The following is a 27,049-nucleotide window of genomic DNA, read 5'->3' on the forward strand; positions in this document are numbered from 1 at the left end:
ATATTTCCTGCGTGTATCCCTTAGCGCTGAGGAGAATGGCTTCAGGGAGGGATACCCTTCACCCTCACTCTGTGACACTGGAAGTTGGAGAAGAAATAGTTCTCTCTGACTCTGTATTCGTGAGTCCAAGACATCAAGCCTTCGAGCTTTCTCTCTCCCACCAGCAGCTTTTTTGTTTTGATGGAGTCCCTTAAGAGACAGCAGAGAGCAGATGCCATGGCATCTCTTAAGTGGGTTTCAGTTTACATCACCCTACATGGTGAAGTCAGGCAGTGGCAGGATGTTCACCACCACTGACTAACCTAGCAGGGTGGATATGATTGGATGAAAGGATACAGCATCTTAGAATAGTGTGTTCTTCTCACATTGTGTTGTGTTAAGTTTCTTAAAACCATCCCACATAGATACAAGTACCTACTTTAAAGGACTTTAATGTTTCTTAAGGCCTATCTTGGATGGTTATAATCCCTTGGCACCTTCTATGTTATCTAGATGTATTTGATGAGATCGCTTTGTGATGTTTACTTAAATGAACTGTTGTGTTTGCATCTTGCAGGTTATCCGTACTTTAGATCCTAAACAAAACCAGGGCACAGCTCCTGAGATTCAGGCTCTGAAAAATCAACTACAGGAACGGGACCGAATGTTTCATTCGTTAGAGGTAACAATCTGCACATTTTCTCTTGTTCTAGGTTTTCCAGATTTTTTCCATGTTTGCTAGATATGCTGTAGGAATTGTTTTGGGGAAGTGCTCGGGCTTGTGTTACACAGGAGGTCACAATGGTCCCTTTTGGTCTTGGAATCTATGAATCCAGGTGTTTGGGGTTCAAACAGTGTCTGTCTAATACATATTATCCATTCTTGTCATACAGCTTTACATTTATGCTCTTTTTGTTTTTCTTCTCCCCCCCAGAAAGAGTATGAGAAAACAAAGACTCAAAGAGAGATGGAGGAGAAATTTATTGTGAGTGCCTGGTACAATATGGTAAGATGCTCCAAACTGTATTAGGGTTACAATTGTCAGTCTTTGTTAGTGTGGTTTGTGTGGCATTTATCCTGAGCCCTTTTCACCTAATTACAGTATAGTTCAAAAAAAAACTGTCCTGTGCGCACACAGACAGATGAGTGAATTTGTCTCAGTAATCGATAAGTCAACACTAAAAAATATAAATAAATAAACCATGTACTGTTACCTTCTAGCTATGCTTTCCATAATTTAAAGTAGAGACACAAAATGCTGAAAGAGATCATGTTGATAACAGAAATCAGGTTAAACATGAGTTTACAATATAAAAGTCAAGCTGGTTTTCCTTCCTTGGCTGCTCACAACCTTCAGTGTATTTATTTATACTTCATTAAAATGTCTCTGCAAGAGGCTCTAAGCACTGGTTCTTCTTCGAGTGATTGCTCCTATGCATTCCAGTCAGGTGTGCGCGCCGCGCGTGCACGGCTCTTCGGAAGATTTTTACCCTAGCAACTCTGGCGGGCTGGCTGGGCGCCCCCTGGAGTGGCGCCGCTATAGCGCAGGATATATACCCCAGCCGGCCCGTCCGCTCCTCAGTTCCTTCTTTCCGCCCGTGACGGCCGTTGGAACAGTGGAGCACAGCTCAGCTGACCTCCACTTCCCTAGCTACTCGTAGTTTTCTCTCATTCTGTTTATAGTTGTAGTTAACTCTGTTTGTTTGTAGAATAGTATAGTGTATTTATTTTACAGGGGCTGGGGTTTATCCCCTTCCCCTCACCCGGGGCCGGGTCCGATGCCCAGTCCACAAGCTTGGCCGGCCACAAGCTCGGCCGGCCACAAGCCGCTGCCGACAAGAGATCTTCTCCTAAGTGCCTCGAGGGATCTTACCTCACAGATAAGTGCTGCATTTGTGAGGCCCTTAATCAGTGAACAAAGGGGAGCGGGGCTTTCGTTTTAAACAGCTCCTGAGGGAGGCAGCTCTTGCTCCTCCGCTCTCGGCGCCGAGCGCTAGTTAGTTTTCACGGCGCGCTCCCTCGGCACCGGACCGCCGGTGCCACCAAGACCTCCTGGCACCACCGTCGCTGACTCCGACGTACCCTCGGCATGGACCTCTCTCCTGGAGGATGAAGAGTTACTCCGGCCAGGCAAGAGCCGTGGAGTCCGGTGCTGGAAAGCTCCCCGGTACGGACCGTGGTCGAGCTCACTCTGAAGCTGCGTCCGAGCCGCCTGCTCCGCAGCCGAGCGCTATGCTCCGTCGGATCGCCCGGAACCGATGTCGGCCGCGGCACCGACAATATCCGCACCTTTCACTCCGGCCAGGCAAGAGCCGTCGAGTCCGGTGCTGGAAAGCTCCCCGGTACGGACCGTGGTCGAGCTCGCTCTGAAGCTGCGTCCGAGCCGCCTGCTCCGCAGCCGAGCGCTATGCTCCGTCGGATTGCCCGGAACCGATGTCGGCCGCGGCACCGACAATATCCGCACCTTTCACTCCGGCCAGGCAAGAGCCGTCAAGTCCGGTGCTGGAAAGCTCCCCGGTACGCACCGTGGTCGAGCTCGCCCGGAAGTTGCGTCCGAGCCGCCTGCTCCGCAGTCGAGCGCGATGTTCAGTCGGATCGCCCGGCACCGATGTCTGCCACAGCACCGACAGTATCCACACCGTTAGCTCCGGCCAGGCAAGAGCCGTCGAGTCCGGTGCTGGTAAGCTCCCCGGTACGGACCGTGGTCGAGCTCGCTAGGAAGCTGCGTCCGAGCCGCCTGCTCCGCAGCCGAGCGCTATGTTCAGTGGGACCGCCCGGCACCGATGTCTGCCGTGGCACCGTCAATGTCCGCACCATTAACTCCGGCCAGGCAAGAGCCGTCGAGTCCGGTGCCGGAAAGCTCTCCGGTACGGACCGTGGTCAAGCTCGCCCTGAAGCTGCGTCCGAGCCGCCTGCTCCGCAGCCGAGCGCTATGTTCCGTCGGATCGCCCGGCACCGATGTCTACCGCGGCACCGACAATGCCCGCACCATTAACTCCGGCCAGGCAAAAGCCGTCGAGTCCGGTGCTGGAACACTCCCCGGTATGGACCGTGGTCGAGCTCACTATGAAGCTGCATCCGGGGTGCCAGCTATGGTCGAGCTCACTATTCCCTCCACGCCGGAGACAGTGTCCACGGTGAGGGGGCTGATTGCAACGACAGCATCTACGCTGCCTCAACCCCCGGCACCGCCGGTGTGGGTTACATAGTCGATGGGCAAGCCTGCCTTGATCAGACCACCCTACCTCGGCGCCACACAGCGGCACCGTTCAGGGTCGCGGTTCCGCAGATGTTCTCGGTCCCGTCACCGATCTAGGTCTCGGCGCCGTTCTCCCTGTTGGTACCAGTAGTGCTCGCGGCACCGGTCAGCATCCCGTTCGCCGGTCCGGGACACTCAGCTCCGATCAAGCCTCAGGCACCGCCCTCGGTCGTCCGCCCGGCACAGCTTCGGTGGCAGGTCCCGTTCTCGGTACCGGTCTGTCTACCGGTACCGATCCCCGGTGCCGCATCGAGCGACGTCAGTTACAGACAGAGACTCTACCAAGAGCTTTCAGCTCCTCCAGGGCCATCCAGCCACGCATCAGTGTCGTCCCGTGCGGACACTTCATATGCGTAGCACTCTGTTTTCCGATGTGCCCTCCAGAGTCTTCGAGGAGACCTATCAATGGTCATTCTGGACGCCGTGGGTGTACTACCACGCCAGAGGCGTACCGGTGATCCCATCTCGCTCCGTTCCCTCCGAGCTCTGGGTGCCAGAGGTGACAATTAGTCGTCCCCATCCGACCGGTACAGAGCAACGCCCGGTTCGGCACCGGGCTCCCAGATCCCACCGGATCAGGAGGTCGTCCAGGAGCTCGAGCCCACACAGGACCCGCTTGTCCCGGGCCTTTCTTCTTCCTCCTCCCCAGATGAGGCGGGGGCAGGAACATACCCCTCCGGCCCTCCTCTAATCGAAATGCGACCAGCCCCTAAATCCAAAGAGGCTGGGCGTGTGGTCTTACTGGGCCATAAGATGTACCCGGAGGGGGCCCTGCAACTTCGTGTAGCGAACCAGCAAGCCCTGCTTATCCGCTACTGTGGGTGGCGGTGGGCAAATTTACAGAGTCGGTTCTTCGGAACTCCCGTCAAGAGTTCGATGCCCTCCTGCAGCAAAGGACGGAGCTGGAGAGAGCTTCCCTCCAGGCCTCGTTGGACGCAGCTGACTCCGCTGCCATGACTCTGGCCTCGGGTGTTGCCAAGCGGCGCGTTTCAGGACTCCAGTTATCGAGCCTTCCCTCGCAGCTGCGGCACGCTATACAGATCTTGCCCTTCAGTGGCACAGGCCTGTTCTCTGACAACACTGGCTCTAGGCTGCAGAACCTAAAGGGCAGCAGGGTCACTTTGCTCTCTCTCTCTCTCTCGGCATGCACACGCCGGTAATTCAGCGCCGACGCTTCCGTCCCCAACCTCCGCTCTTACCCTGCGCCTTGACAAGGTCAGGACATGGCCAGCGGGCGTGGCTTACACGGCCGTGGCCATCAATCCGCACCCCAAAGGAGCCAGAATTAGGGTCCTTCTGACCACCAATGGGGCAAAAGCCTACCCATCCTCGCCCCTCCTAAGGACCCCTCTCACGAGCGATTCCTCTGGCAAGAGGTGCGGCCGCTCCTCCTCATCGGAGCTATACAGGAGGTAACTAAGGGCGAAACCTATTCCCCTAAGCGAAGGGAGGTCTCAGACCTATCCTAGGCCTGCAGGAACTCAACAAGTCACGATGCAGATGAGTTCCGCATGGTACCCAGGGCGACCATCATCCCATCCTGGGATCCCGGAGACTGGTACGCCGCCCTCGATATGAAGGGCGCGTGTTTTTCACGTTGCCATTTCTCTTCCACACAGAAGGTACCCTCGGTTTGGGGCCTACCATCGTTATTCCCAGTATACGGCCCTCCCGGTTGGCCTCTATACAGCCCAGGGGTATTCAAGGTGCATGGCTGTAATCGCCGCCTTTCTTCGCCACCGTCTGATACACGTTCTCCGTGTCTAGATGAGTGGCTCATTCGAAGAACCCCCGGGCCCAAAGTACCAGTCATGTGGGCATCGACACGAACCTTTTCCTGTGTCTAGGCCTGATGATCAATAGTAAAATCCACTCTGATTCCCATATAGGGAAGGGAATTCTTTGGGGCCGTCCTGGACTCCAGACTCGCCAGAGCCTGCTTTCCTCAGCCTTGGTTTCAGGCGAGGGTAACAATTGTACAAGGTCTACGGACCTTCCCGCCAACTTGGGCTCGCTCTTGCCTCGGTTTCCTGAGTCACATGGCTGTCTACACGTTTGCAACTAAACATACCAGGCTTTGCCTCTGTTCACTTCAATCGTGGCTCACCTGGGGGTGCCACCCGGGCAGAGATGGCATACTCGTGGTCGTCTCGTTTCCACCGAGCAGCCTAGGCTCCCTCGACCGGGAGTCGGCGTCCTCCCCGGTGTATCCGGGGATGCTGTTTCACTCACCCCTCGGGGTCCCTCGTGACAGACAGCCCATCTCTCGGCTGGGTGCGCACCTGGTGTAGTTTCACACTCACGGCCTTCGGTCAGCGCAAGAGCTGGCCTTACACATCAATGTCCGAGAGCTGAGAGCAGTCTGCCTTGTGTACCAGGCGATTCAGCTGGCGGATCGTCTCAGCAGATCCTTCCTGTCTCACAAGTGGTGGTTTCCTCCCGTCTTTATCTATTCCGTTTTCCAGAAGTGGGTCTTCCCCCGCATAGCCCTCCTCGCTTTCGCGAGAACGGAAAGAGGGAGAGAAATTCTCCTCGTTCCAAGGCCTCTCCCCAGGCTCGGTCTTGGAGGATTTTCCTGAGGCCATGGATCAGCCATCTGCCGTACGCTGTCCACTGTCCCCGCTGGTTCACAAGGTCCTGCTCAAACTCCGCAGGGACAGAGCGCCCCTGATCGGGTTCGCTCCAGTGTAACCTGGGCAGCACTGGCACACCATGTTGCTACACCTCTCGGTAGCAACCCTCTTGGCACAGACCCCATGATGCGGAATCACAACAACCTTCACCACCCGGTCTTGTAATCCCTGCACCTCACAGCAGGACTCCTGCGTGGCTAAACCGATCCGAGTTACGTTGTTCGGCCTCGGTTCTACGGGATTCTCCGGGGTGGTAGAAAATCGTCCATTCGATTAAAGTATCTGGCCGAGTGGAAGCGTTTCTCATGCTGCTCCGAAACGCGCAAGGTTTCTCCCGCCGAGATCCCGCTCCGTTCCATCTGGTTCCTCAGGGCTTGGAGCGTTTATGCACACACACACCCCCAAGTGGGGGCCCGCCATAAACCTGGCTCTTCAATCTGGTTCTACCCAGTTTTATGACTGCCCTATTCGAGCCAATGTCAACATGCTCATTGATATAACTGTCCTGCAAGGCAGTTTCCTGTAGTCTTTCCTGCGGCCACACGAGTCTCCGAGCTACAGACTCTCACAATAGGCCCAAGGGATACTGTGTTCCTCAAGGACAAGGCAGTTATTACCACGTCCGACCTGCCTCCCCAAGGAGGTGTCGGCCTTTTATATCCACCAGGATATCTTCCTTCCGGTCTTATTTCCGAAGCCACTCTCTGTGCAAGGAGAGCAACGGTTGCCCTCCTTCGACATCTGCAGGGCGTCCGCAATCTATATCTAGCGGACAGAGCCCTCTCGTAACGCCCCCACAGCCTTCATCGTACCGGCATACCGGACGAAGGGCATACCTGTCTCCTCCTAGAGGGTTTCATCTTCAATGACGTTGTGCATCTGCACCTCTTCTGTTTCGGCCCATGTGCCATAGAGCCACCTTGCTGCACATTCCGCCAGGGCTCACGCTTCTCAGCTGCCTTCCTGGCTCGCATTCCCTTTCGGGGGATGTGTTGTACACCTACCTGGTCCTCGGTCCACACCTTTGCCTCATTGGTCCGGGAGTCCAGAGCTGTTGCAGCCTCTGGCTTAGCGGTTGCGTTCTGCAACATCTAACTCCGACCCCACCACCTACGTAAGGCTTGGGAATCACCTGACTGAAATGCATAGGAGCAATCACTTGAAGAAGAAAAGACGGTTACTCACCGTAGTAACTGTTGTTCTTCGAGATGTGTTGCTCCTATCCATTCCAGACCCGCCCTCCTTCCCCACTGTCGGAGTAGCCGGCAAGAAGGAACTGAGGAGCGGACGGGCCGGCTGGGGTATATATCCTGCGCTATAGCAGCGCCACTCCAGGGGGCGCCCAGCCGGCCCGCCGGAGTTGCTAGGGTAAAAATCTTCCGAAGAGCCGTGCACGCGTGGCGCGCACACCTGACTGGAATGGATAGGAGCAACACATCTCGAAGAACAACAGTTACTACGGTGAGTAACCGTCTTATCGACTCTTATGGTCCTCTACCATGGCACTTAGCCAAGTTATACATAATTTGTTTTGTTAATCAGAAATGGCTTCTCCATTTAATCAGTTTCTCCAAACATAGCACAGAGAACCATATTTGAGAACACCAAAGGGGAATTTAACCAGAGTACAGTAATGGTGGTTATACAGGTAGAAACAACACTTCCTCCTTCCAAAATATGAAGCTGTCCCCTGAAGTATATAAAAGGAATGTCTCGGGGAACATGCACAGAGCCAGCGCAAGGCTGATGCACCACTTAACATCCTCAAAGTACAGCGTAAAGTAGGGCCACGTGCTTTTGCCAGCTCTTTGCATGGGGGTGTATTTCACCCTGAGTGAACCAGAGTTATGCATGACAGAGGGCATGGCCCCTTCAGAACCACCTTCCTGATAGATGGAATTTCTGACCCTTGTGATATGTTGATGTCCCAAAATGGAGCTTGAATCCCTCCCAGGTCCCTTCCCTTAAGATGCCTGATGGTCAATATGCTCCCTCTCTTATGTTCATTAATAGGAAATTAGATACAATGCTCCACCATTCCTAGCTTGATCATTTGAACCTTTGGTATGGGAAAGCAATTTCAGATGACTTTGCATAATTTCCTAATGTTATGCCTACTCACTTAGAAATAAAACATCCAATTAACATTTAATGGGACAATGACCACTTTAATTTTTTTAAATTGCATCATTTTGTATTTTTCCAGTCCCCAACAGATCACCTTTTAAATAGTGTGGTCTGAAATAGTTTTGTAAAAACTCCTTTGTACTTCTAAGGATTTTTCTGCTCGCCTGCAGTATTCAAAGGCTCTTGTAGAGAGTGACAGCACCGAACGTCCTCGAGCCCACTCACTTTCCCATCTTTTCTGTGCATGTGCTTGCCTGCTTCCTCTTCCCTTGTTCCTTGACTCATCAATATGCTATTTGCAGGCCTGGGGAACAATGTGCATGTGAACTCCCCCCAGAGCAGTGCAGCTGACCAGAAAACCAGTGAAAGAGTCTGTACATCAAATGCCCTCAGATTATCAAAGTCAGCAAACTAGAGGGGGAAGGCTCAGTCCATTGAAGTGACAGGAATTTTCTCCTCTATGCGACATGAGCTTGAAAACTCTCTGTCATGCAAACATTCACAATCCTATGGTTAAGGATAAACAAATGAGTTCTCATCTCATGACATACTTGAATAGCACTTCACACATTCAAAACAATTTACAATTTTTGAAGGCCAAGTCTATAACAGGGTTCAAAAAAGAACTAGGTAAGTTCATGGAGGATAGGTCCATCAATGACTATTAGTCAGGATGGGCAGGTATGGTGACCAGATGTCCTGATTTTATAGGGATAGTCCCAATTTTTAGGTCTTTTTCTTATATAGGCTCCTATTACTACCACCACCACCACCACCCCGTCCCGATTTTTCACACTTGCTGACTGGTCACCCTATGGGCAGGGATGGTGTCCCCAGCCTCTGTTTGCCAGAAGCTGGGAATGGACGACGGGATGGATCACTGGATGATTACCTGTTCTGTTCATTCCCTCTGGGGCACCTGGCATCAGAAGACAGGATGCTGGGGTAGATGGACCTTTGGTCTGACCCAGTATGGCCGTTCTCATGTTCTTAAAAACATCATCCCATTAATCCTAACAAAACCCCTCTGAGGGAGTGAATTACCATTCTCATTTTAGAGTCGGAGACAGAAAGGTATTGACTTTCCCCAAGTCACACAGCAAGTGAGTGACAGCTGGATGTTGAACCCAGGAATCCCTGATTCCAAATCCTGTATTTAAACTGCTAAACCTCCCCTCCCCATTTGTGTTCAGAGTGTTGCCTGTTATATCATATATGATGGTTTGTAAATTCCATGTGCTAGAGATATTGTGTGGCATGAGTTTATGAAGGCCTGTATATAGTCACAGCAGCATGGAAATAACAATGCTCTTTTTCCTGGTACACTCACAAGTTTCTCTTGCTCTTTTTTTCTCTGAAATGACCGAGTCCCTTTAAGTCTCCTTGTTTCTCAGCCCTTGTCTACACTTTAAAGTTTTCCGGCATAGCTATGCCTGTTGGGAGGGTGAAAAAGTCAGATTCCTAACCAGCATAACTATGCTAGCAGAAGGCCTAGTGGAGATGCAGTTAGACCAGCAAAAAAGTGCTTTTGCTGATACGGTTTATTTTGTTTAGGGACTGGTATAAAGCATACTGGCAAAAGAACTCTTCGGCTGGTATAAGCTGAGTCTGCCCTGGGATGGTTTGCTGGTACAGACAAGGCCCAAGTGGGAATGCTGCTAGTTCAGCTGGTCCAGACGGGTGGCTATAGCTTCAGCTGCTTCTTCTTTCCAGGTTAGGTCTCTGTTCTTCTCCACTGCCCAGGACAGTGTCTCTGTCTTCTGCTTCCTCAGTTTGGACTGTCTGAGCTCCTGCTGTCAGGAATTTTAATTTTTCATCTCTCCCAGTCAATCAACAGTCAGGAGACAGCATGGCCAATTAGCTCCTGCTGCAACCATCAACAGCAAACATATTTGTGTTTTCTCTCAGAACAAATTCCTGCTATTTATAATATGCTGATATTTACATGTGAGAAATGCATTTCTAAAAGTTGAGAGATGCACCTTAATTTTATTTGAAAATAACTTTTAAAAAAAAAAAGGAGTTCCCAGGCAATGTATGGTTGCATGCAGAAAAGCATGCTCAAGTGTGGGAGGGTATAACTTACTATCCTTGAAACCTTTTTGCATGATTACTACAAACTCTGAAAGTAAAGCCACCTTTTTACACTTGCAAAAATACACATTGTTCACACAATTCTCTGGCAAAATGTAAAAGACCCAAACAGGTTAGATGGTGCTGATAACGCAAAGGAAAGACAAGTGGTAAATGGACAAGATGTTGAGTAGTATGCACTAATATTCACTAATGAGTTTGTCTTTATTCATAGGGAATGACTCTGCATAAAAAAGCAGCAGAAGATAGACTGGCTAGTACAGGCTCCGGACAGTCCTTCCTGGCTAGACAAAGGCAAGCCACCAGCACAAGGAGATCTTACCCTGGTCATGTCCAACCAGCTACAGCAAGGTAGAGAAGCCTGGCCTTTAGAAAGGAATCAACCCTGTGATCCAGGCATACTTTGTTCCACGTGACGTTTCAGGAAATGCAACTAGCATCCTTTCTCTATCTTTATTCCTTGCTACCACTGTTATTTCTCATTTCAGGAAGGGGTTTTATTATGATTTCTCATTGTTTTAATGCCATTCATTCTTATTTTTTTGGAGTCGTCGTCTTTCTCTCTCTTTAAATGTGCCAAAATTTTGAAAACATCCAGAGGAGTGCTGTATTATAATAGAGTTTTTTAAATTCGTATGAAGTTGTCATCTCTTACCTAATGTCTGACATAGGCTATGTAGCAAACATAAATTTTCTGTCACAAATGGTATACATGTACCTATGTGTGTTACTATCCTTTATAACTCTTTTCATTGAAAGGGAATTAGTCTCCTTTTTACTATGTAGTAATCAGTGTTTAACATTGCTGAAAATCCTTTATAGGAAATGCAAAATTTATAGGAAATGCAAAATTGCTGCATAAAATTGTTATAAAACATGTTTCTTGGGGGGGGGGAACACCGCCACCACAGACAAGTGGTAAATGGAAACTCAGGTGTCACAGAATGTAGCTACATCCTGTGACACCTGATGTGGAATGTTTACAGAAGAGAAATGAGTTTCTCCTTTCATATGAAGAGGTTCCTCCTGTTCTTGGCATTTAATAGGGAAGTAGGATGATTTGGAGACCATTCTTTCATTCTTTTTCTCTTAAAAGGCTTCAGATCTGCTTTTATTTCTCCACTGGTATCGTCTATTGTTTGCTGCCACAGTTGAAATGTTTCAGATTGTTCTCCCCACTCCGGTTGGTTGAGTATGTCCAAAAAGAAAAATCAAGAAATATTTGGAGTGCTTTAATGTGCTACAGCATCACTGATTTAAAAGAAGGCATTTATTTTAAAGCCTTGTAATGATGGACTAACCATACATCAAGGATCAAGGCCCAGCTGAATATTGTTGAGGTTAATGTATTCAAATTGTCATCCACCACTGAAAGACTTATTTTAATATGCTAATTAGGAGGATGATTATATCAATTGCCTTACTAATGGTAGCCGTGCACTTATGCAAGTTTGTTGCTGACTTTATTGAAAGCTGGCTGTTCGTAGTCTAATTCTTTTAACACATACCTGTCCATATATATGTAGCATCTTCGCTGCATCTTCACTTTGATTGGTAAGACAAGTGAGTGGTTCTCACTGCTGATATTAATTTAGGACAGATCCTCCAACAAAGTGCTGAGTATTTCTGAGCGTTCTGAATGCGCTAAACTCCCAGTAACTTCTTGAAGAGTTGAAGATGCTCAACACCTAGCACCTCGTAGGATCAGCCTTTATGGATTTACTAGTAGGGCAGCTTCGTGTTTGTGTGTTTTGTGACATCACCTTCAACATAAATCTTGCTCCTAATATGGTGTGCATACAATCTAGTTTCTAAGTTTAAATTTCGTACAATTATTTTAATCTCTTGCCCAATGCAGGACTTTCCTTCCTATAAATCCCTTCAAAAGTAGCTCACGTTGGCTTTTTTAAGCATCCCAAGGTATATTTTAATCTAACCTTTTGGGTTAAAATGGTCAAAGGACTCTGAAGGATCAGTACATATGGATTCAAAGACAGTGACATTTGTAAGTGCTGTTTATTCCAGAGCACATCCAACTGTTCATACCTAATCCATGTTAAAAATGGCCATTAAATATGTTGAAAGCATTTATCTTGACCCTGATTGTCCCAGCAATACAAAGAACATCTTCTGAAGTCCATGAGCAAAATGTGTTTTCTTTTATTCCAAAGACATAGAAATAACTGTTTAGTAGTGTTATATGTAGAGTAGTGATTAAAAAGACTTCATAGCTGTTGTCTGCCCTCTGTACCTAAAATTAGGTTAGGTAAGAAAAATATCTCCTGTAGTATGTATAAAGCTAACAATGTAAAGGCAGTTCAGGCATAAACTGATGTTTGCCTTCCTGTATTTTGTTGAGAAACAAAATGCTAAAGCGACAAATTTCATAAGCACCATCTAGCAATATGATTATCCAGACACGTCTTTTGTGGAGTTCAGACTGGTCACTTTAGGAACCTTTGTGTGTACTGTGTGTGTAAGGGAGCAAGAGTTAGTCAGTCTCCTTGAATAAGTATTTACAGCATTTTTCAGCCCCTAGGAAGGAACCCAAGAATATTTAAGGCTTTATTTTTATTTTTGTCTGTCAGGCTCTTCCTTTGTACCACCATCTGCCAAAATCTACTTGTGAATGAAGGGGATTCCCAGATTGTAATGGGGAGGCTCTATCTCCAAGTTACTAAGTCAGTTTAAGATGACTGTTAATTAGATGGGTATCCGGAAGAAACTCCGATACAATTTCCATCCTAAAATTAAACAACTTGCTTCTCTCTCTCTCTCTCTCTCTCTCTTTTTTCTGGCTCCTTCTCCCCCTCTTTGTTGCCACTGGGTTTTTGTCTCACGTTCCTCAGGTCTCCTTTTTTTTTTTTTTATTTTGGCCTTTCTCTTCCTTTTCCCCACAAGATCAGATACTATCTGAGGTGCCTCCCATAGTTCTGTCTGAGTGAAATCTGTACTATCCTGTTGAGTCGTATGCTGCTTTTACAGAGGACACTGTGTAGATAGGAACAGCAGAGACTAACACTGAGTCTATATTTTGCTGCTGTTGTGGATAATTACAAGTTTATATGAAAACTGCCATCACTATTTCTAATACCATAAATTGGTACTAAATAAAGTATACATACCATACTGCCCTGCTCACCTAAAAACGTTACTTCCCTGATGGGAGAACTAATTTGCATTCCTGCAAAAGGTAAACAGCCCTTCTTGGCAGCAGCATTTTTAGCTGATTATGACAGAAGAGCTGAGTAGTCCATACGAGCCCTTTCTGGGGTTCCTAACAACTGTGGCAATGTCAGGCAGGCACCTTCTTTCTGTAAGCTTTGTATTTAATAAAATAAAAGCAAACGGTCTGGTGCACAAGCAAGTCCACAGGATTCCAGACTGAGACTACTACTTTACAGGGCTGTCTAGCAGTTGGAACTTAACTTCTTTTATATTCAAGGACGTGTGTGGATTCAAACTTGTAAAGTGCCATGCATGTGATACTAGATACATAATAAAGAAGAATATTAACAGTCCAATTTTTTCCTAATAATACTTAGCACTTGTGTAATGCTTTACATTTTTGAAAGTGCTATATAAACAGTAACAAACTGATTGTAAAATTAACTTTTAGCTAAAGTGTAGCACAAAAGAAAAGTCTCATATAGAAATACTCATTTATAAACATTTTAAAATGAAAATAACACAAATAGGAAATTGCCAATTATTTTTTCACTGTATCCTTCTTGATATTAAGCAAATGAGAATCCTTTGCAATTCTAGTGTCACCAGTAGATGACTAAAATAATTTCTACATTCACTTCAACAAAAATTGCTAGTGGTTTTCTAGTCCAACGGGTTCCATTAGAATATTAGGGACCTTAGGAGATCATCTAGTTTAACCTCCTGCTCAAAGCAGGACCAATCCCCAACTAAATCCCCAAATGGTCCCCTCAGGGATTGAACTGTCAACCCTGGGTTTAGCAGGTCAATGCTCAAACCACTGAGCTATCAATAGCAACTTTACATTCTTTTGTGTATCGAAGGGTGAATTTTTAAAATCCTGTTTGGAACTACTCTGCCTGCCCTTTCTAGTATCTCCTTAACATGGAGTGACTAAGATGCATTCAAATGATTTCCGCATTTCCAATATTAGTCTACATCAGATTGTCCACTTGGCAGCTTCCTGCTTGATTTGTAATGGTTCTTTTTTAATGGCTTTGATGCTTTGGCATAGATGTAGTAGTTAGATTATACTTTCTCACCACTCCCTTTAGACAGTGACTCTGAGGAAGAATACCCTGAATGTGTCTTTCCAATTTTTCACTTTCTATGAAACACACTGAAAACAGCACCTGGATCTGATGCTTTTGATTGAGCATTTTTCTCTTTACTTTTACTCTTGGAGAGGATTGGGAGGAAAATCTTTTTTGCACTCATAGGTCCAAATACTTAAATCTGACTTCAAGTAGGTTTGCATGGGTGTAAATTGAATTGAATTTTGCCTTTTATGTTTTACAATAAGTCTGTCATTAAAATAATTAGGTATCCCCAAAATTATTATATATGAGGACTTAGGCAGTCACATACCTATGGTGTCATCTACAGCAGTGGTTCTCAACCAGGGGTCCGGGCAGGGCCGGCTCTACATATTCGGCCGCCCCAAGCAGTCATGCACGGGAGACGCCCCGGAGCCCCGGGAGCAGTGGACCTCCCGCTGGCTTGACTGGTAAGGGTCCGCTAGTCGCACGGCTCGGCTGGACCTCCCGCAGCTGCGGACGGTTGGCTGGTCCGGCGGCTCCGGTTGAGCTGCCGCAGTCATGCCTGCGGGAGGTTCAGCCGAGCCGCACGACCAGCGAACCGTCCGCAGTCATGCCTGCGGCAGGTCCGGTCATCCCAGGGCTCCGGTGGACCTCCCGCAGGCATGACTGCGGCAGCTCCGCCGGCCCAATCTGCCGCCCCTGACGACAACTGCCGCCCCATGCGCGTGCTTGTCGTGCTGGGGTCTGGAGCCGGCCCTGGGTCTGGGGCCCCTTGAGTCCCCAAGCAGGGCCAGCATTAGACTCACTGGGGCCCACGGTAGAAAGTCCTGCTCACCTAAGACCAGGGCCCTGAGCTCTGCCACCCAGGGCTGAAGCCTGAGCAATGTAGTTTCGTGGGAGACCCTGTGGCATGGGGCCCCAGGCAATTGCCCTGCTCACCCCCTAATTCCAAACCTGCCTTTTATATGCAGAAAAACAGTTACTGTGACACAGGTGGGCCATGGGGAGCATCACAAAGAAAAAGGTTGAGAGCCCTGATCTACAGTGTTTCAGAGAACTAGACTACTCTTGGTGAAGCCTCTTCTCAGCAAGATCTAAAATGAGCTCACTTGCACTTGATAGCAAAATGACTTTCAACAACCCTTCCTTAAAAATATTGCACTGGCTGAAGCTTGCATGTGATTTTTCACTTTAAACTGAAAAGGTGAATCTAATGGTCATGAGACTGAGGAATTAGATTAATGATGGCTTGAGCCAAGTTGATCCTAGTTAAGACTTGCCCACTTCACTGTTGGGAATAAAATCACTTCTCCTGCCTACCTGCCTTTTCTCATTAAAAATAGCTATAGTTTGGCACAATCTGGTGTGCCTGGATATGTGAGCCCATCACATCTCAAGAGGCAAATTCTGACTGAGCCAGAAGCACCTCGACCTCATGTCTACTAACGACACTAAGCCCCTAAAACAAGCAACAAGTGTTGGAATATATAGGCCAGTGGCTGCCACTTTCAGGGAATTGGAAGGCTTCTCAGCAATTTTATTTCAGATCCTAGTTGGGTGTTGTGGGTCCTTGGCAATGGAGCTCCTCAAGCATGAGCAGTTGACATTTCTTCCCTGTATGGAACTCAGGAAGGCAATTGAAGCTTGTTAGTGACTCTGCAGCCAATACTAGATGAAAATAAGAGGATTTTTTTCCTCAGCTGAAAAAAGAAGGAAGATACAAGCATCTGTTCGAAGGTATAAAACTCCAAGGAGCAGTGTGTTTTTCTTTGTAAGATTTTCACTGCAATTTGTGCACCGTATGAAGTAGAATACTGAACACCTGGGCTGCTGGCACTGATTTAAGTTTTTGAGTTACAGCTGACTAAAGAAGAAACTCTAGAAAAGAGCTTTTTTCCCATGAGAGTAAGATTGTCTTTTTCAGCCATGCCAACCTCAGATTTTTCCCATTTGGCGTGATAGATCTCTGGAGATTCACTCTGCAACCAGCACCATACCTGAAGAATTTGAATGCTTCTCTTGTGTTTCCATTCATGACTTTAATGTTTTCACTGGAGATTGAGACATGAGAGTCATTTTAAAAATTATCCAGTCATTGATTTGAACAGATGGTGACATTTAACAAATAACAGTAGCCTAGAAAGCCCTCAAAAACTCTGCTAAAAGCAGTATGCATTGTTTCCCAAACTGCACGATCCTACGGGACATCAAATTAACACCTAACAGTGGATTCAAGGCAATCTAATTGTTTGATATGAAAAACAGCTGACGGATCAGAATTCGTTCATGACAAATGCTCTACAGTCTAGGCAGTCTAGGAGAGAGGCTGATCCTTTTGAAATGTAGGGGCATTTTGCCACTGATCTCGGTGGGGCCAGGTTTTCACTCCCCATTTGAAGAGACTAGCTGAGATAATGGGGTTGCTCTAAAGTGGTTCTGAGCATTGGTAGGTGCTAATGGAGAATTAGAGATTGTCTCTGCTGCTGTTCATTGTGTATATGAAGCCACTTTGAGAACTGACAAAAGGAGGCATACCCTGAAGTACTATATATTGATACCACAATTTAAAGTAAACCCCCATCTCATGAGATCACAGGAATTCTCTCCCAGTGCTGTTCTGTTGCCTCAGATTTCAAAGTGGGTTTGAGACAGCTGGTTGAAGCACTGTCCAGACAAAATGAAAGTGTTACTTATAGAGGAAGAGCTGGGGCACCGGGAAATCATTCATATTTGGTTGCAGCCTTATTTACTGCTAGCTGCTGGCGTGTTTTGTAGTTAGGCATGGGAACATTTTTTGAACAGAAGCTGAAGGTTACAGTTAGGGAGAAATAGCTATTTTCATCTTCAAAAAGTGGAAGTTTCAGCCTTTTCTTCCAGCTGTGGATCCTCATGACAATTATCTTTGCTTTTGTGGTGCCAGTTTTAGGGCCACCATTAAAAACGCACTTATAGAGAGCAGCTACTTCAAAACTCAGGTGATCTCTCCCTGGAGGAATCAGTGCTGCCCACAGTTCAGAAACTGCTTATTATTCAGCCTTTATGCTTCCATGTCTTGCTAATTTATCAGCATTATGAAAAACCTGTCCTACACTGTCACTGTTATAAAATGGCATGGTAACAAAAATGCCAAAGATCTGAATTGCTGTGACAGAAATAATTACACAGGGAGCTAGTAATAGAAAAGATGAGTAAACTAAACGTGGCACTCATCTTACAAAAGAAAGCAAGCTCTTGCCTGACAATTGCTATCCTGCAAGTGTAACTTGAATCCCTCTAATGGCATAAATTTTAAGAGAACAAAGCGCTGAGATCATAGTAGCTCCGTGATCAATAAGCAAGCATGGTTTAAAAGATATAATCACAAAGAAACCAGATAATGTATTTATGGAATTACAATATTATTAGATGCAAGGAAAGCAACAGAATTTCAATTTAGTTTAACTAGACTTTAGTAAAACATTTTATATAGATTTTCATGAACTCTTAACTAAACAATTAATTGGCTTGTGTATGAGCACTGTCTTTTTAAGCCTAAAACTGAGGGGCTAGTAAGCAAAGAGAAGTGGATCACTGTATTTCTGGATGAGGGCGGGGGCTGTCCAGTGGAGTTTTATTGGGATTGGGGTTATGCCTGCTTTCATTTATCAACTTTAGTGAGAACCTGGGATGAGAAGTGAAGAACGTGGTGAGGCAGAATATTTATAAAGTGATCAAGTATCTCAAGATCCTTAGATTGAAGGAGCTATATAAATGCAAAGTATTATTAATACATTTGTAGAGAACCAAATGTGGGAAAGTGTTGGAAACACCAGTGGGGAAGGAAAAACCATTAGAAGTAGGAACAAGGAAGATAATGAAATGGGATTCAACATGGAAACATGCAAGCTAATTTAATGGCAAATGAAATTTAATGTGGATAAATGTAAAGTAATGCACATTGGAAAAAATAACCCCAACTATACATACAACATGATGGGGGCTAATTGAGCTACAACGAGTCAGGAAAAAGATCTTGGAGTTATCGTGGATAGTTCTCTGAAGATGTCCACGCAGTGTGCAGAGGCGGTCAAAAAAGCAAACAGGATGTTAGGAATCATTAAAAAGGGGATAGAGAATAAGACTGAGAGTATATTATTGCCCTTATATAAATCCATGGCACGCCCACATCTCGAATACTGTGTACAGATGTGGTCTCCTCACCTCAAAAAAGATATTCTAGCACTAGAAAAGGTTCAGAAAAGAGCAACTAAAATGATTAGGGGTTTAGAGAGGGTCCCATATGAGGAAAGATTAAAGAGGCTAGGACTCTTCAGTTTGGAAAAGAGAAGACTAAGGGGGGACATGATAGAGGTATATAAAATCATGAGTGATGTTGAGAAAGTGGATAAGGAAAAGTTATTTACTTATTCCCATAATACAAGAACTAGGGGTCACCAAATGAAATTAATAGGCAGCAGGTTTAAAACAAATAAAAGGAAGTCCTTCTTCACGCAGCGCACAGTCAACTTGTGGAACTTCTTACCTGAGGAGGTTGTGAAGGCTAGGACTATAACAATGTTTAAAAGGGGACTGGATAAATTCATGGTGGCTAAGTCCATAAATGGCTATTAGCCAGGATGGGTAAGAATGGTGTCCCTAGCCTCTGTTCGTCAGAGGATGGAGATGGATGGCAGGAGAGAGATCACTTGATCATTGCCTGTTAGGTTCACTCCCTCAGGGGCACCTGGCATTGGCCACTGTCGGTAGACAGATACTGGGCTAGATGGACCTCTGGTCTGACCCGGTACGGCCTTTCTTATGTTCTTATGTTAAGCTAATAAATCTAGAGAAAATATATCCAAAGCACATACTCACTGGATGCAAATCCTTGGGAAAGGCATAGTGTAGGGGTGATGGATGACAAATTGCAATGGGACACAGAAGCCAAAAGGGAGAGTATGCCATCAATTCTTCCCAGTTGACACTGCAACCTTTAGTGTCCTCAGCTCTGACATCATTCTGAAAAATAACATTATTTTAGCCGTAAATAGTTCATCCCACCCACAGAGGATTTATCAGATTTTCGGTGGGCTCTGACCATTTCCAATACAGAGTTCTACCCTTTGGAATAGCCACGACCCCCAGAGTCTTTACCAAGGTTTTGTCCATGGTAGTAGCTCACGTCAGATATTATGGCCTCCTTGTCTTCCCTTACGTTGATGACTGATGCCTCGCTGTCAAATCTTGCCATGAAGCCTTTGTCAATCTCTATGATGTTCCATCTCCTTTTCTCACTGGGGGTCAGTGTGAATATTGAAAAATCTGTTCTTACCCCTGCGCAAACTTTGAATTTCATCAGGGCAACCTTGAATTCTCACTACAAAGGCGTAGTTGCCCACAAACAGATTCCAGACCATGAATGATATTATAGTTCATGTCACGAGCAGCTCTGGGGTAAAGGTCAAAACATGTCAGTCCCTCCTTGGCCATGTGGCCTCATGCAACTTCGTCACTCCATTTGCAAGACTACGCCTTCATTGCCTTCAGGAATGGCTACAGTCGGTTTGATCCCCAAGCCACCATTCCTTGAACCTCATGCTGACCGTTCCCATCAAGGTGCTGTCTTCCCTCCTGTGATGGACAAATCCTCATCACATATATGTAGGGGTTCCCTTTCTCCCCTCGCCACCAGACAAGACAGTCATTACGGATGCATCTCTACATATGGGCAACCACACGACACAGGGAATGTGGACCTCTCGAAAGTCCAGAATGAACATCAATGTCCTGGAACTATGGGTGGCACGGAAGGTGTGCGAGTCCCTTTTTCCTTTCATCCACTTTCACAATGTGCTCATAATGTAGACAAAACTACAGTGGTCTTCTACATCAGCAAACAAGCGAGATCTGCCTCCCTGTGTACAGAAGCAATCAATCTCTGGAACTGGTGCATCAAGAATCAGATCACCCTATCTGCAGCCTGCCTTTTGGGGATGCAAAATGTGCTCACAGACTCCCTCAGTAGACACTTTACAATCGACCATGAGTGAGAACTTCATGACACTGTGCTACACAACATTTTCACGCAATGGGGGACCCCAACCAGGAATCTGTTCACTTCCCAGGTCAACAACAAGTGTGTCACATATTGTTCCAGAGGACCCCTCAGTTACCACTCCTTTCCTGGTCATACCAGTTCAACTATGCCTTCCTCCTGCTACCACTTCTGCCACGAATGCTACTCAAGAACAGACAGGACAGGGCAACAGTTATCCTGATCGCCCCTTTCTGGCCCAGACAGTTTGGTTCCCCAGCCTCCTGTGCCTCTTGCTCACCCCCTCCCTATTTCCTCTCTCAATATTCCCTGTGCTCCTGGGCCAGTGCAATGGCAGGATCAGACACTCCAACCCACTAAAGTTCACCTCAGGGCATGGTATTTGGATGGTCGTCAGCCCTAGAATGGGTGTGCTCCTCGGCCATGCAAGACATTCTCTCTTATAGCAGAAAGAACTCGACTAGGAAATTTTACCAATCTACTGGAAGTGCTTCTCATCCTGGACACAGCATTCTACCAAAAACTATGGGTATTCCGCTCATCCTAGACTATATCCTATCTTTAAAGACATCAGGCCTGTCCCTCAGTTCCATGCAAGTCCACTTGGCAGCTGTTAGTGTGTTACATCCCCCTATAGAGGGCAACTCTATTTTCACACATTCGCTAACCACTTAATTCTGGAAAGGCCTGATGAGGACTTTCCCACCCCCATTGGATGTAACCTCCAGTTACAGGTATGTAACCACTTCGTCCTCAACTGCTGGAAATCATCATCGCTCCTTCCTAGCTGGAACAAGGACACTTTCCAGCAGCTAATTATATGCCCTTATAGCTTGGATTTCTCCGGTCTTCTAAAACAGTGCTGCAAAAACAAGCTGCTGTTAAAATGATTGAAAAGTTCCCTGCTGTTGAAATGTTTTCGAGAAGAAGTTGTTAGCAGATTCTTGTCTAGTAATAAAACATGCGCTGTTCTAGCCAGAAGGGCAATGGCATCTCTCCCTCTGTAGGACCATAGCGTATTCTATAAGGTTCTTGGCCAGACTCCCACGAACACCTTGAAGAGTACATTGTTGTCTCCATTCTGCTAATGTGCATTAGCTGTGTACCTCTATATTTCACTTAGTCCTGTTGGACAAGCAGATTGGTACTATCTCACATTCTGATGAGAGTAAAAAACAGGATTTTCCATTTAAAGAAGCAAACTCTGATTTCAGCTTTAACATTTTAACTTTTTATGGCATTACTAAAATTAATTGTTCATTTTATTATTTCCAATCATCCACACCCCAGTGCGCATGCTCGTTTAGCAGTGCTTGAGTGGATAACAATGCACCTCATCCAAGGGATGTGTTATTCAAAACACACTTTATCAGGATTCTGCTTTGAATGTGTTCATTTAATGCATTCTTGATTTTATTTCACTTGATTTGTTACAGTCTGTTCTCTCTGTTGTGTTCACTTTCCAACTCTCCTAAATAAAAAGTATTCTGGTTAGGACGAAACAGGTGAGAAGGGAGGCGCACAGTAAGGTCATTTTGTTGTTAAGAAATTTGAAAGAGTACACTTGTATTATGTGCAGCAACTTGAGTTACTGTATTCTTTTGGCTTCCGCAGAATTAAATCATCAGCTACAGGACTTGTGCTGTAGTTATAACTTTCGAAAGAAATGTCTTAACATTTAGTCATACAAATATTTTCTCTAATAAATTCAATCCAGATTTTCCTGCCACAAAAAGCATTATTAGAATCAGCTACTGATCAGGGCAATTCTTAGAAGGGAAAAAACAAATTCACAGAGCATGTCTTCTATCAGATGAGAGCATTTGCTGTTTACATTGTGCTGGAATTATTGAAAATCAGAATGAGCGGGCACTAGAAAAGTCTCTCTCCTATTCTGCATATTTCTGTAGTAATAGCTAAAATTTGCTTTTGATCAAAAACTTATTTTACATCAAATGGTTAAAGCTTGTTTAATGTAAAACGAATGTGACGGGATGTGCTTGTTAGGCATCAAACACAGGCTTGCTTTGGTGCAGCTAATCAAAAACTAATGCTTAATCATCAGTGTTTTTATCTTGTAACTCTATGTGGAATTTCTCACAGATGAGAATGGAAATTATAACTCCATTGCCTTTTTCAATGGTTAAAACATATGATGTGACAGAAGCACCTTTTTACTTCTGGAAACGGTTTTTTTTACTGACTGTGATGACAGGCAGCAAGAATGAATGAAAGTTGTGGAGGCCAATTTCATAACTATTCCTTGCCTCGGCAGACAGATGCCAAGCTCATTCTGCACTAAGGTGTTGGGTAGAGCCACTTGGGTGCAGAACCCCAAAGGTATTTATTGATTTGAATTAGGTGCCTAAATGCCTTTGGGGATCTGGGCCTTGCTCTGTTACTAGGAGTTGTACAAGACTCCCTTTTAGGATGTCTAAACCAGTGATGCCAAATTCAGATATTTTTGGAGGGGGGGAAGGGTGCAATTCCAGCCCCACCCCCAGCAGTGACCCTGTTCCAGTCACTGCTTGTCTCTTCACCCCACCCCACCCCAAGTCTTCCTCAGCTGCAGAGTATCCCCTCTCTCTTACCCACACTGTGCATAAGCCTGTGCTGCCAGTACTCGCTTTCTCAACAGACTCCCTTAAACTCCCACCCCATGTGCCAAGGCCCAGTCACCTCTGTCTGTGTGGAGTCGCAGCCTGGTAGCGCTGGCACCATGCAGTTGGAGTGATGCTCTGGACCACTCTGGCAGCAGTTGTACTGTTCTAGCATAGGACCACTGCTTAAAAGTGGGCAGGCCACAGCCATCCCCAGCGCCATGGCCTGTGGATTGTTGACCAAATGCAAAAAGCTTGGGGGGAGGCTAGGGACAAACACCTCTCCTCCTAGTCCCCCCCATCCCAGGTGACAGCGCTGGTCTAAACCAAGACTAGCTTTTGTTCTTCCATTCAGCTGTTAGCACATTACACAAATTGTGAATGCTTTTAGTCACCTCAATAAAATAACAGTTGAAGCCCCTTGACCTCGCTGAACTAAACTTGACACAGCTTTACTAAACTGCTTAGAAAATACATGTTCTGTTTTCATTTTTAACAGTAATGAAATGTTGGCTTCTTTTTAACTTTCTTCTTTATTTTTTTTTATTTGCAGTGATGTGATTGCATGACCTGCAGCATTATTTATCAAACAGGGACTGTTCAGTGCATGACTTTTCTGTCCAGACTGCATAACCCAAAACTTAACCAGTTCTGCCACTTAAGACTCATGGCATCTGATTTCAGAGAGAGAGATCCACTTGCAAAGAAGCTTGCCATCTTGGGGAGTGGCTTTACCATCTCCCTCTTGCACCTTTTTCCTCCCCTGCAAAATAAAGTCTCCCCAGGAGACTGGGGCAGGGGAAAAGCCAGTATTCAGAATTCCTGAGAGGGTATTTGGTAAATTGACACAGTTCCCTTTCTGCTCTCCGTTTTACTTTCTGTCTATCCACTTTGAGTACTTCATTCTGATTATTAACACACAACCTTCTGCTACAGTTCCATTTGCTAAGCTAGATAACAGCTAGTCTTAATGAGGTCATAAATGTACCTTTCTGATCATTCATATGTTAAAGCTCCTGCACCCTTTAAAGGCTCTGCTTTTATCAGGTTTTAAATATTTAAAGTAAAGCCAAGAAAGTTTTCTTGCAGGAAAAAACTATTATGAATGGTTGTTTGACCCTCCCATGTTCCTTAAAAAATAAGCAAGGTATATCTGCTAAGCTCCAAGCCTGGACAAACTATCATGGAATATTTTATGTACAAACACTGCATACTTTCTTAATATGTAGATACACAGTAGTTTGTAACTGTTACATTTAGCTGTCATCGGTTTCTTTCAGTAACATTTTTTTCTATCTGTGTACAAATGTTAAACAATTCTAGAAAGGAACCTGAATGGACATAACTAGTATGAAAGCAGCCTACACTTGCTGACTTACAGTATTATGCAAAGTGGCCTTGCAAGCTTCTTTGGGTTGTTTATATTTTACTTGTACTAGTTTAGTTCTCTTTCTTATCCCCGTTATAGTTATTTCATTTCCAATTGCACTAGCATGCCTGTTACTTTGTATTATGAAGTATTGCGATCAGATTTGCGGTATGTAGACAGTATAACTCAGAATGCTTTGGTGCTGCCTATATTGACTAATTTAAAAAGCTGCTTATTTAAAATTTTAAATTCTTAAATATCCACACATTTGTATTACTGTATTTTCATTTTGTACTCAGACAGCACTGGCAAGATACAAGACGTGAGGAAATGCTGTTTTATAGTATTCTAAGTTCATGTGTCTATTGTGTAGATACTGTTGTTTTAACATCTGGGGCAAAGGTGAGACCTTGTAAGCCATAGTATTCGCTAAAAAGCCTCAAGAGCATCTGAAATCATTAGTACTGTACATGGTTCGGTTTGATTAGAAATCCCATTCTTGAGCAACCCCACGCTTCCTCACCTAGAGCTCAATCCTGCGGAAACTTAGATGTATCCTTAACTTTTCTCATGAGCAGACTTAAGCATCAGGGCCTTGGGGGCAAATTGACCCCTGTCTTTGTGCCTGCAAAGGACTTGGGAGGTTGGATAGGGGCAGCACATCCCTTGCTTGGTACAGAGGCCTCCTTTCACATCAGTACACAGGGATAGGTGGGGCAGGGCTGGAGGAGTATTGAGGGCCCCCCATCCTCCTCAGCACCTGGTCCAACTAGCTAGGGCCTGGGCTCTCACATTGCCCCTAATTGTCATGTGTAAGTCTCAGGCAGCCCTCCCCGTCAGATACAACCCAGGTTTAATCAGCCCGGAGAGAATCTGGAGGTGGTGATGTGAGGAGTGATGCTGGGAGCTCACTGCCACTGTCCCTCTCTCTGCCCTACAGCAATCACTGACTCTTCTGCGGGGGTCAAAGGGAGATGAGGACTGGGGTCTCTGCAGGAAGTAGAGGGGAAAATAAGGACTGGGATGGAATCCGAAACTCTGTTCCTTATTCCCTTTCTCTGCGGGAGGGCAGAGCAGGGTGACTCATCCCTCCACATTCCCTCTCTTGAGGGCCATGCGGGGGGTCTTCAGCTTATGGGATCCCAGTACTCTGCCAGGAAGGGCCCTCATCACTGCCATCTAGAGCTGGGGGCTCATTGCTAACAACTCCCCAGCCTGCTGGGGCAGCGCAGTTACAGATTTCACCACCCCAGGGAGCTCAGAATGTGGGTGGCATCAGAAGAGTGTCGCAGCTGTCCCACACAGAGGAACGTTCAGGCCTTAGGAGCTGATCGGGGTGGGCCAGGCAATTCTTGAGCAATGCACAGCGAAGAGCCCCTTGGGCTTGTTTGTGACATTTCAGCCTTAATAACTGTCGATCCCTTGCTAGGAGGTACTGTATAAACATGCCTTCTCTCCTTGTTGGGAACTTGGATGAGTGGCTTTGAGCTGCGTTTTCCAACTCTGTAGAGCAGCTGGTGATGTCTTCCCCAACCCATGCTGGATACCGATGTCTCCAGAGTCAGTAGTTTCGGGCTGGCGATGCCATTTGACTGTTTAGGGGCTGGACCTCAAGCCTTCTGGAGTGGTGGCTCTGGGTGCATTGGATTTGTTCTCCACACCCCCAGCCTGGCTGTGTAGATTAGTAGTTTACTATTCAAGCTGTTCTGAGGCCCAGGCATTTGTATCTTCCAGAAACGTTTTTAGCTTGACATAACTGTTTGAGTCAACTCAGTGCAGTAAAGAAATGTCAGATTGAGCTAGTAACCTCAAGTAAATGTGCTGTCTTTCTTTTAACTAAGTTATCCTAGCATCTCTCCCCCAGAGCGTGATCCCAAGCATGTTTCTAATGTACTAACTTGATGTGTGCTGCATAAGAGACTGTTTTATTTTCTCAGTGGCAGCTTGTTTGACTGTCCTAATTTGTGTTGACAAGTTATCAAAATAACTGTTTGTGAAATTGCCAATAATATAGTTTCTGTCAGAGAATGGGCTTCTAGAGTGTCAAAGCATTAATTTCCCTTTTCAGTTCACCTATGAATTCTTATCCTGTAACTACCAGATTGTCATGGTAGTGGCATTAATATACATATCTGTATATAGACAAAAATACAAGATAATGGTCAGAAGAATTCAAACATTTTAATAATGTTTTTCCCAGTCAAATACAATAATTCTTCCAAGGCTGCAGAAAAGTGTACAGTTGTTAAACAAGTTGTAAATAAAGGCTTATATAAAATGGAATATCTTGTTTTTCCTCATCTGTTACTATATTAGAGAAAGTGCACAAAGTGAGGTTTCTGTTAAAATTGTGGGTTTGTTAAATCTGCAACTGTCTTTTGTAACAAGAAGCTAGTGGTGCCATATATTTTTGATTGAGATTATTAAATACAAGTCAATTAAAAACTTTAAGGCCTATTCATTACAGCGTCTCAGAGCTGGCCCTACATCCCACCACACAGGATCCTTCCTCACCCCCCTCCAGTACTTGCCACCCTCTAGAAGCACATATCATATTTGCACAGTGTGTCTGAGTTCTGTACAAAAGGTGAACTTTGGGTAACAAGTCCACGCCCTAAAGACTGCACAGTAAAATTACAGAACAGTGAGGTAAGGGTCATTAGTCATAGCTTGAATGCTTCACTCGACAGGTAGATTTTCAGAAATA

The 27,049-nt window shown here is 45.7% G+C and overlaps 1 protein-coding gene across 3 annotated transcripts in view; it reads left to right on the forward strand.

Moving 5' to 3' along the window:
* HOOK3 (hook microtubule tethering protein 3) overlaps positions 1-26,625 on the forward strand; it is a 151,439-nt gene extending 124,814 nt beyond the window's left edge. For 2 of the 3 annotated variants that reach the window (XM_045021963.1, XM_045021964.1), the window contains 4 exons: positions 557-661; positions 914-985; positions 10,307-10,443; positions 23,527-26,625. In XM_045021963.1, coding sequence (XP_044877898.1) covers positions 557-661; positions 914-985; positions 10,307-10,443; positions 23,527-23,542 — 330 coding nt within the window. In that variant the 3' untranslated portion in view covers positions 23,543-26,625. Of the gene's footprint in view, positions 1-556; positions 662-913; positions 986-10,306; positions 12,227-23,526 lie in introns of those variants that run through there. The other variant, XM_045021965.1, reaches the window with a different exon arrangement.
* The last annotated feature ends 424 nt before the right edge of the window (positions 26,626-27,049 follow it).

Source organism: Mauremys mutica, chromosome 6, assembly GCF_020497125.1.
Source record: "Mauremys mutica isolate MM-2020 ecotype Southern chromosome 6, ASM2049712v1, whole genome shotgun sequence".
In the NCBI taxonomy this organism is placed as follows: domain Eukaryota; kingdom Metazoa; phylum Chordata; order Testudines; family Geoemydidae; genus Mauremys; species Mauremys mutica.